This window comes from Muntiacus reevesi, chromosome 9 (assembly GCF_963930625.1).
Source record: "Muntiacus reevesi chromosome 9, mMunRee1.1, whole genome shotgun sequence".
NCBI classification, from domain to species: Eukaryota; Metazoa; Chordata; class Mammalia; order Artiodactyla; family Cervidae; genus Muntiacus; species Muntiacus reevesi.
Genome location: NC_089257.1, coordinates 12139086 through 12150741, shown reverse-complemented (window position 1 = coordinate 12150741; position 11656 = coordinate 12139086). Strand labels below are relative to the sequence as shown.

At 37.9% G+C, this 11656-nt stretch overlaps 1 protein-coding gene across 1 annotated transcript; it reads left to right on the top strand.

The window, feature by feature from the left end:
* The first annotated feature begins 6562 nt into the window (after positions 1-6562).
* Positions 6563-7579, top strand: LOC136175110 (olfactory receptor 5T3-like). The gene has a single exon (XM_065945414.1). It carries the CDS (start codon positions 6611-6613, stop codon positions 7577-7579), a length of 969 nt encoding a protein of 322 aa, XP_065801486.1. The 5' UTR covers positions 6563-6610.
* Positions 7580-11656: the final 4077 nt, after the last annotated feature.

The window sequence follows — 11656 nt, the reverse complement described above, 5'->3', positions numbered from 1 at the left end:
GGGGCTTCGCCCTAGCTGGCCGAGTGGCGGCGGCCCTCCGGGCGCAGCGCGGGGCGGAGGGCGAGCGGCAAGCTGCTCCCTGAGACCGCACGGACTGCAGCTCGCCCGCCTCCCCTGCTCACGGAGTTCTCCGGGCACGAGGACCGGGTGGGCGGCCGCTCCCTTCTCCTCGGGACCGGCCCAGCCCGGGGAGGAGCCCAGGCGGTGCAGCGGGGCGCAGGCTCGGCAGCTGCGGCCGCGGGCGCGGGCGGGGGCCTCTGGGGCAGGTGCGGTCTTCCCGGATCGGGGCGCAAGCCGGGTCCCCGCATCGCAGGAGGGTTCTTCACCGCTGAGGCACCAGGGAAGTCTGCTCTCATCAAACTGTTCATGGACTCCATCTCGTGTCACTCAGAAGTGTAGCATTTTAAAATTTACCTAAAAAATATAGCTATCCTTCTTTAAGATGCGACACTACTCTGTCGGCGAAGGTCTGTATAGTCAAGGGTCTGGTCTTCCCGGCGGCCACATGCAGTTGGGTCTTAAAAAAGGCAGAATGCCAAAGACCTGATGCCCTCAAACCGTGGTGCTGAGAATTCTCCTGAGGGAGATCAAACCAGTCAATCTCAAGGGAAATCAACTCTGAATACTCGTTGGAAGGACTGACACTGAAGCTGATGCTCCAGTTCAGCCAACTCATTGGAAAAGTCCCTGACGTGGGGAAGATTGAAGGCAGAAGAGAGCGTCAGAGGTTGAGACGCTTGGATGGCATCACCAGTGCCGGGGGCATGAACTCGGGAAAACTTTGGGGGGTGTTGAGGGACAGGGAGGCCTGACGCGCTGCAGGCCACGTGGTCACAGAGAATCTCAGACATGACCTGGCCACTGAACAACAGCAGAGAATTATAAATGTTCTCATATGTTATGATTCATTATCTTCGTGTTTTAGAGAAGGGACTAGAGAACTAGAAAGGCTTTATTTCCAGAAAGAGACAAGTGGATTTTGCAGAATTGTGGTTATCAGCCTCATTTGTTGTTGTCATTTAGTCCTAAGGGTTGTCCAATTCTTTTGTGACTCCATGGATGGTGGCATGTCAGGCTCCTCTGTCCATGGGATTTCCCAGGCGAGAGTTCTGGAGTGGGTTACCACTTCCTTCTCCAGGGGAGCAACTTAATAGCATATAGCTATTTAGGATCAGAGCTTAGAATAGTCCTATAGTAGTAGGTTTTTTTTTTTTCCACTGAGGGATTTTTTAAATTAAAGTATGCTGATGTAATCATTCTCATCAGGTAGTTCGTTATCCAGAAACATCCACTTGTTTACAAGAAAAAAGTTCATCTTGAAACTTCTGTCCCAGAAAATAGAGTGCTTTCCTCTAAACACGTCACTGCAGACTTTGAGAAGCACTTGAGACGATGGTGGAGGATAAGGATATGAATACATAATATTCACAGAGCATCTTGAGTGAGGAGTCCATTTCCACAGGTAAGAGGAAAGTGTTTTCATAACTTGCAATATATTTTAGAAAATATACATTTGAATTTGAAACTGGAATAAGTGTCTTAATATTTGTATTCAAGAGAGAATATTTGAGTTAAACCAAAGTTTTATTCAAAATCTAATATACTCCCTTCAGGAAACATAGCAAAGAAAATAAGAAGGATTCCATATATATTTTGGTCAATAGAATTGTAAATTAGAAATTTTCATTAATTTCCTTGATGAAAAATAATGTTCTGTATAGGGGCAGAACAATTAAGGGGTTACATTTAAATTTTAAGAAAATTATTAAATGAAAAAAAATTAACTATTAAACAACCATTGGGAATATGACACTTTGGAATCACAAATTTTTGACAGAAGAATACAAACTAATTTTAAATGTATTTTATAGCTAGTTAGTTGATCTAGAAGCCACTTGTATGTGTGTGTATGTGTTTTAACTTCTTGGCTTAATAAAATTAATTGCTTAAAAAAAGAGAATTAAACTATTCAAAGTTTCTATCTCATACAGTTTCTGGGTTGTAAAATGTCTTGAATTATGCCAAGTCATAATGAAAATTTAATGCAATCATGTAGAAATAGTATAGATTCTGAAGTCAGAGAACTCTAGGCTTCAGTCCTGGTTCTCCTAGGAACTGCATGAGCCTGGTCAAGTTATATGTCCAGCTGAGCCTTGGTGTTCTCATCTATTAATATAAAATGATGCTGAATTATATAGCTTACAGGTTGCTATGTAGATTACATTAGGTAATATGCATAAAATTCCTAACCACCTAGTAGCCACTCAATAATACATAATAGCTGCCCTCCTAACTTTCCTTCCTATTGAGCTTACTATCAGTAATACTGCTTCCAAGGACACCTAGTACTTTAAATTTTTTATCATGAGTGTTGGGAAACATTTTGTTTTCATCTTTTAGATTCATTATATTTTGCTAAAAAATTACAATTTCTAGTTCCCATCCTTTAAAGCGAAATAGTAAGACATAAACACAACCAGTTTTAATATTTTCAAATATCACTTGACAAAAAAGCTTGTTTGAAAAACTGGACATAGTAGTTAGACATCATACTTTTTCTCTGTCCCAACTCCAGTGCCCTTTGATGAAATAAATAAATTCTTTAATGGGACATAATTTTGAATAAAGCAAACCTTCTTTAATAAACTCATCTTTTAGCTCTGCAGGTAAGAACAGAGACATCAAAGATTATTATAAATTTATACTGGCCAGAGGAACAGGCAAATTTAAATAAATACATCATTATTTTAAATTGACATGCCACATTTTCTTTTTAACATTCTATATTTTTTATTTTGAAAAGCAAAACTAATTCTTACCTTTTCCTTTTCTGAGCTTAAAAAGTTCATAAGCCAAGCTTTTTACATGCTTTTGTTTTTTTAGACTGGCTCACAGAATGCCATTTATAAATTCTAATTTTAAGCACACTGTTAATTTTCAAAGGACATTTATGGAAGGGCTAGTTTTTAGAGGAGGTGATTCACCATTCTAATTTCAGGACAGATTTCAGTGAGTGAAATGCATTTTAATGCATTTAGTGCAGTTTCTTATAACATAGCATATTGCTATGTACTGGGTTTAATTTTAATAGAATAGTATTTTGGTATCTATCTAGTGCCATATAACAAATATGTGTATTATTTTTAAAATAAGCTTTTTTTTTCTGTCTGGGACCTAGTTAAATGCTGTTATTTTTCAATTTGATTTAAATTTTTTCACTTTATTGGAGTTAAGTAAAGTTTGGAAGTTATGTTTAATTTACATGCATCATTCACAAATGCTTAATACTTAACCTAACATATTTTAATGCAGCTGATTAAAAAATGTTCCCTCCTATGACACCATATTCAGGTAGTAGAACAAGATGTACCTGAAAATTATGGTCAATTAGTTTTTCTTTCTGTCTTTTTTTTTTTTTTGATGGTTCAGAAATAACTTTCCCAAGTTTATGCTGTCAGTAAGCACTAAATCTGATATTTTAGTATAGGGTTTTAACTCCCAATAAAGTTCTCAATTTCTCATGATTGTCTGATTACAAGCATATCAGTTGAGCAAATCTTGAATTGCAGTGTCACTGAAATTTCTCCTGTACGTATCCATGAACACATATCTTGTGATGACTTCATTAGAGGACCACATGCGAGCGCAGTCTTCAAAATTTGTCTGCATATCTGTACCTGTTTTCTCTGTGCTTATTTCTATCTGCTTTAATCCTGTTTTTTTTTTTTTTTTTTATATTACTCTCTATAGTAAATATTTCTATATATAGTTCATGGATTTGAGAGAGAAAGATATAGGATAAGAAAGAAAGAAGGAGATATGTTTGGAGAGAAAAAGAGAACACAAAATTTTAAAAAGTAATGTAATTTTGATGAGGTACTCAAATTTATTAATACATATTTGTATATTAATTGATGTTCTATAAACAGTTTTATTATGATGGCTTAAAACTTCACATTAAAAAAAAAATTAGATCATGGCATCCAGTCCCATCACTTCATGGCAAATAGAAGGGGAAAAAATGGAAGCAGTGGCAGATTTTCTCTTCTTGGGCTCCAAAATCATTGTGGATGGTGACTGCAGCCATGAAATTAGAAGACATCTGCTTCTTGGAACAAAGGCAATGACAAACTCAGACAGAGTATTAGAAAGCAGAGACATCACTTTGCCGAGAAAGCTTCATGGAGTCAAAGCTGCGGTCTTTCCAGTAGTTATGTACAGATGAAAGCTTTAGTCCATGAAGAATGCTGTTACTGTTACTCGCTCAGTCATGCCTGACTCTTTCCAACTCCTTGGACTGCAGCCCACAAGGTTCCTCTGTTCATGGGATTTTCCAGGCAGGGATAGTGGAGTGGGTTGCCATATTCTTCTGCAGGGGATCTTCCCGACCCAGGGATCGAACCCGGGTCACCTGCACTGCAGGCAGATTCTTTATCTGAGCTACTAAGGAAACCCTGAGGGCTGAATTGATGCTTTTGAACTGTGGCAGGGAGGCCTGGCATGCTGCAGTCCGTGGGGTAGTAGAATCAGATAACACTCAGTGACTGAACAACAGCAACAATTTTCTTAATATAGCAATTCAAAGTTAATGATACTTTATTATTTTTGTCTCTTTGTGTTCTTATAATTATTATGTAAGTTGTATGGGTTTATACAGAAACCAGAACTTACTATTATTATAATATTTTTTTACTCTAGACTTTTCTAAGAATCAAATGAACTTTTTTTGGTGTTGTAAACTCACACGTCTTTGCTGTTTAGTTCCTAATTCGTGTCCAGCTCTTTTGCAACCCCATGGACTGTAGTCTGCCAGGCTTTTCTGTTCATGGATTATCCCAGGCAAGAATATGGAAGTGGGTTGCCATTTCCTTCTCCAGGGGATCTTGCAGACCCAGGGATCAAACTTGTGTCTCCTGCATTGGTTGGCAGATTATTTACCCCTGAGCCACCAGGCAAGTCCTTAAACTTGAACTTATCAATCTATTTATTCTTTGCATTAGAAATAGCCTCTAAATGGATCCATGGAAAGTTTCTGGGAAAATAAAGACGTGGTTTTCTTCTAACAGCAAGTTAAAGATTTTTATTTATTCTCTTCTTGATGTGTGGCATCTAAATACAATAAAAATGTAGTACGTTTAACATCATAAGTATAATTTTCTTATAAGTCATTGAATTCAGCCTTACCCTGTATATGGCAGATTTTCCATTACTTTTTAATGCTTCTTAATTACAACAAGCTGAAGGAAAAATAAAAGTTAACTTGCCGAAAATCTGCCCTTTAATGTGATGAACAGGGAGGCCTAGCATGCTGCAGTCCATGCAGACACAAAGAGTCAGACATGACTGAGCAACTGAACTGAACTGATTGAATGGGATGAATCCAGTAATTAATTGTGTTTCAGTAATTAACTGAAATTTCAGTTCAAATGTGATTAACTCTTTAACTTTAGAAATATATTTATATATGTATATTTTTGTACATATGTATACAAAATGTACACATATATATGTATTTCCCTCTATTTGTATATGTACTTCCCTCTATTCATATACAACCAAATGAGAAACAGTGTGATACAGGGGAAAAAAATAAACACAATTTTGTGGCAAATAGAGTGATTTTATTCTCTTAGCAAAAAATTTCTAAAAAAACTATTTTTTGTCTATGATCAGGTGACATTAATTTCACAAATATTTTAGAAACCCCATAAATAACTATAATATATTAAGAGATTTGTTTTTGAGAGAAATATATCTCAAAAATATATCCAAGAACTTTGCAGAGACAATAATATATGACTATAGAAATTCCTCACATTGCTACTAAAATAAAATTTGAAAATCAGTAACAGTATGATAAGCTGCAGAGGCCAACATGAACACCTTAATGACACCTATTTTTAGAAAAAAAAATTAGCTTTCATATTATTATTCTTTGCAAAATGGCTATATAATCTCCAAAATACTGTCTGCTGTTCAGTTTTCCACTATTCTTGAATGGAAATGAAAGGGACAATATAATTGCCAGAAAAAAAAGGATATAAAATGATTTTGTTTAAACAAACAGCTCTGCACAAAAAGTTTCATTTATGTCATTTCTTACTTATCTGGAAACATTTAATGTTAAATAATTTTATATTATTTTCTTATTGAAATCAAACTCAATCTTGTGTGATTACTTCCATTTTGACAGTTGTGAACATAAAAAGACACTCCATGCACCTTGTAGCAAAGTTAGTATTTAATTGTGTGCTTTCCACGATAATATTTCATGGTTGGAATAGTCCTATGGTTATTTATATTTGTTTATTTTAAAGCTATGTAATATGAACACAGGTAGTAAAGAATATAACAAAAAATAGACTGGAAAATAAAGCACTTAAATTGACATGATATTTTTAACATGATGAATCTAGTCAACAATTGAATGTAATAACTTCTTTTATTAACTGCAAAATGTATCCATTTGAATCCGAGATCTTCATCACTGATCATTCCATGACTACAAAGGAAATCATTAGATCCTGATAAGAAACAAATAGGAATATATAGTCGGGTGGACTCTATTTTCACAAGATACTGCCTTTAGAATCTATAGAGAAAAACTAAAATGGTACAGCTCACATCAGATTTAAATTCATACCGAATCCGGATGAAAAATGTGACTGAATTAAACATGTTTATACTGACAGGCTTCACGGATGATTTAGAGGTGCAAGTCTACCTATTTTTACTTTTCCTGGCAATCTATCTTTTCACACTGGTAGGGAATTTGGGACTGGTTATGTTGGTCATTGTGGATTCCCGGATCCAAAACCCAATGTACTATTTTCTCAGTGTCTTATCATTCCTGGATGCCTGCTATTCGTCAGTGGTCACTCCCAAAATGCTGATTAATTTTCTGTCAGAGAATAAAATCATTTCCTATCTTGGATGTGCAGGACAAATGCTTGTCTTTGTCACTTTCGGGACCACAGAGTGCTTCCTCTTGGCTGCGATGGCGTATGATCGCTGCGTGGCCATCTACGACCCGCTCCGGTATTCAGCCAGCATGACCCCCAGGGTCTATGTGTCCCTCATCATTGCTTCCTATGTTGGTGGCGTCTTGCATGCTTCTGTACACACTGTGGCTACTTTCAGCCTCTCCTTCTGTGCCTCCAATGAAATCAGACATGTCTTCTGTGACATCCCTCCCCTCCTAGCTATTTCTTGCTCTGACACTCACATAAACCAGCTTCTGCTCTTCTACTTTGTGGGCTCCATTGAGATAGTCACTGTCCTCATTGTCCTCATCTCCTATGGTTTCATCCTGTTGGCCATTCTGAGGATGCCATCTGCTGTATGGAGAAGGAAAGTGTTTTCAACATGTGGCTCTCACCTAACTGGAGTGGGTATTTATCATGGAACTATCCTCTTCACATATATGAGACCAACTTCCAGCTATGATTCAAACCATGACATGATCATGACAACATTTTACACCATTATCATTCCCATGCTAAATCCTATCATCTACAGTTTAAGGAATAAAGATGTAAAACAGGCAATGAAAAAATTGTTGAGAGAAGCTGGTTTATAACCATAGTGTATTTTTGGTACTAAAAAGCATTAAAATACTTTAGCTGCAAAAATTTATTAGCTGCAAATTTATTAGCTAAGGCTGAATAAAGCTGCAAAGATTAAATGTCGATATCTTGATGCTAAGCAAATAGAGAAGAAAATGCTCCATTTCGGTTACTAGTGTTTGTGTATACTAGAATAAAACATTACTAGTCCATCAAGAACAAGACTGGGAGTTGACTGTGGCTCAGATCATGAACTACTTATTGTCAAATTCAGACTTAAGTTTAAGAAAGTAGGGTAAACCACTAGACCATTCAGGTATGACCTAAATCAAATCCCTTATGATTATAAAGTGGAAGCGAGAAATAGATTTCAGAGACTAGATCTGATAGACAGAGTGCCTGATGAACTATGGACAGAGGTTTGTGACATTGTATAGGAGACAGGGATTAAGACCATCCCAAGAAAAAGAAATACAAAGAAGCAAAACGGCTATCTGAGGAGGCCTTACAAATAGCTGTGAAAAGAAGAGAAGTGAAAAGCAAAGGAGAAAATGAAAGTTATACTCATTTGAATGCAGAGTTCCAAAGAATAGCAAGGAGAGATAAGAAAGCCTTTCTCTGTGATCAATGCAAAGAGATGGAGGAAAACAACAGAATGGGAAAGACAAGAGATCTCTTTAAGAAAATTAGAGATACCAAGGGAACATTTCATGCAAAGATGGGATCAATAAATGACAGAAATGGTATGGACCTAACTGAAACAGGAGGTATTAAGAAGAAGTGGCAATAATACACAGAAGAACTGTACAAAAAAAGATCTTCATGACTGAGATAATCATGATGGTGTGATCACTCACCTAGAGCCAGACATCCTGGAATTTGAAGTCAAGTGGGCATTGGGAAGCAGCACTACAAACAAAGCTAGTGGAGGTGACAGAATTCCAGTTGAGCTATTTCAAATCCTGAAAGATGATGCTGTGAAAATGTTGCACTCAATATGCCAGCAAATTTGGAAAACTCAGCAGTGGCCACAGGACTGGAAAAGGTCAGTTTTCATTCCAATCCCAAAGAAAGGCAATGCCAAAGAATGCTCAAACTACCGCACAATTGGACTCATCTCACACGCTAGTAAAGAAATACTCAAAATTCTCCAAGCCAGGTTTCAGCAATACGTGAACTGTGAACTTCCAGATGTTCAAGCTCATTTTAGAAAAGGCAAAAGAACCAGAGATCAAATTGCCAATATCCGCTGGATCATTGAAAAAGCAAGAGAGTACCAGAAATACATCAATGTCTGCTTTATTGACTATGCCAAAGTGTTTGACTGTGTGGATCACAATAAACTGTTGAAAATTCTGAAAGAGATGGGAATACCAGACCACATGACCTGCTTCTTGAGAAACCTTTATGCAGTTTAGGAAGCAGCAGTTAGAACTGGACATGGAACAACAGACTGGTTCCAAACAGGAGAAGGAGTACATCAAGGCTAAATATTGTCACCCTGCTTATTTAACTTATATGCTGAGTACATCATGAGAAATGTTGGGCTGGAGAACCATGAGCTGGAATCAAGATTGCTGGGAGAAATATCAATAACCTCAGATATGGAGATGACACCACCCTTATGGCAGAAAGTGAAGAAGCACTAAAGAGTCTCTAGATGAAAGTGAAAGAAGAGAGTGAAAAAGTTGGCTTAAAGCTCAACATTCAGAAAATTAACATCATGGCATCCAGTCCCATCATATCATGGGAAATAGATGGGGAAACAGTGGCTGACTCTGTTTTTTGGCTCCAAAATCACTGCAGATGGTGATTGCAACCATGAAATTAAGATGCTCACTTCTTGGAAGAAAAGTTATGACCAACCTAGATAGCATATTAAAAGGCAGAGACATTGCATTGTCAACAAAGTTCCAATTAGTCAAGGCTATGGTTTTTCCAGTGGTCATGTATGGACGTGAGTGTTGGACTCTAAAGAAAGCTGAGAGCCAAATAACTGATGCTTTTGAACTGTGGTGTTGGAGAAGACTCTTGAGAGTCCATTGGACTTCAAGGAGATCCAAGCAGTTCATCCTAAAGGCGATAAGTCCTGGGTATTCTTTAGAAGGACTGATACTGAATCTGAAACTCCAATACCTTGGCCACCTGATGGGAAGAGCTGACTCATCTGAAAAGACCCTGATGCTGGGAAAGATTGAAGGCAAGATGAGAATGGGAGGACAGAGGATGAGATGGTTGGATGGCATCACTGACGTGGCATCAATGGACGTGGGTTTGGGTAGACTCTGGCAGTTGGTGATGGACAGGGAGGCCTGGCGTGCTGCTGTTCATGGGGTTGCAAAGAGTCAAGTACGACTGAGATACTGCACTGAGTCCATCAAAGTAACATTTTACAAATATAGTTCATATGATCTATATGCTGATCACTACATTTAAACTAATCCATATTAAATATACGCTGATGTAAGTATATTGCAGTTGTCATTCACTCTGTGATTTGTTTCACACCTTATTGTTATAGCTATAATCTTGTGATTTGGTAGATTGATGTAAGCTCACATTAATTATAGAAAATCTTTAGCGCACATTATGAAGTTACTTCTCCATTCTGGAACCCTTATGAAGAACCTCCATGTGATCTCACACAATATGTTCCATCCAGGTATATGGGCATGACTTTTCCAGCTTGGCTCAACATCATATATCTTTATTCCATTATCAAAATATTTTCTTATTATTGTCAAATCATAGAAATAAATTAGGTCCAGTTTCAAACTCCAAAAATTATACCGACAGGAGGTGGTAATATTTATTGATAGTATGTTTAAGGTCAAATCAGTTCAGTTCAGTCGCTCAGTCGTGTTCGACAATTTGTGACACCATGAACCACAGCACGTCAGGCTTCCTTACCAAAACCAACTCCTGGAGTCTACCCAAACTCATCTCAATCGAGTCGGTGATGACATCCAATCATCTCATCCTTTGTTGTCCCCTTCTTCTCCCACCTTCAGTCTTCCCCAGCATGAGGGCCTTTTCAGATGAGTCAGCTCTTTTCATCAGGTGGCCAAAGTGTTGGAGCTTCAGCTTCAGCATCAGTCCTTCCAATGAAAACCCAGGACAGATCTCCTTTAGGATGGACTGGTTGGACCTCCTTGCAGTCTAAGGGACTCTCAAGGGTCTTCTCCAACACCACAGTTCAAAAGCATCAATTCTTCTGTGCTCGGCTTTCTTTATAGTCCAACTGTCACATCCATACATGATCACTGGAAAAACGATAGCCTTGACTAGATGGACCTTTGTTAACAAAGTAATGTCTCTGCTTTTTAATATGCTGTCTAGTCTGGTCATAACTTTCCTTTCAAGGAGTAAGTGTCTTTTAATTTCATGGCTGCAATCATCATCTGCAGTGATTTTGGAGCCCAGCAAAATAGAGTCAGCCACTGTTTCCCCATCTATTTTTCATGAAGTGATGGGACTGGATGCCATGATGTTAGTTTTCTGAATGTTGAGTTTTAAGCCAACTTTTTCACTCTCCTCTTTCACTTTCATCAAGAGGCTCTTTAGTGTTTCTTCACTTTCTGCCATAAGGGTGGTGTCATCTGCATATCTAAGATTATTGATATTTCTCCCAGCAATCTTGATTCTAGTTTGTGCTTCCTCCAACCCAGCATTTCTCATGATGTACTCTGCATATAAGTTAAATAAGCAGACTGACAATATACAGCCTTGACCTACTCCTTTTCCTATTTGGAATCAGTCTGTTGTTCTATGTCCAGTTCTAACTCTTGCTTCCTGACCTGCATATAGGTTTCTCAAGAGGCAGGTCAGGTGGTCTGGTATTCTCATCTCTTTCAGAATTTTCCACAGTGTTTTGTGATCCATGTAGTCAAAGGCTTTGACATAGTCAATAAAGCATAAATAGACGTTTTTCTGAAACTCTTGCTTTTTCGACAATCCAACGGATATTGGCAATTTGATCTCTGGTTGCTCTACCTTTTCTAAAACCAGCTTGAACATTTGGAATTTCACAGTTCACATATTGCTGAAGTCTGGCTTGGAGAATTTTGAGCATTACTTTACTAGCGTGTGAG

What these genes read in the sequence shown, in the direction of transcription:
- LOC136175110 (XM_065945414.1), top strand. Translation starts at nt 6,611, where the DNA reads ATGGTACAGCTCACATCAGATTTAAATTCATACCGAATCCGGATGAAA.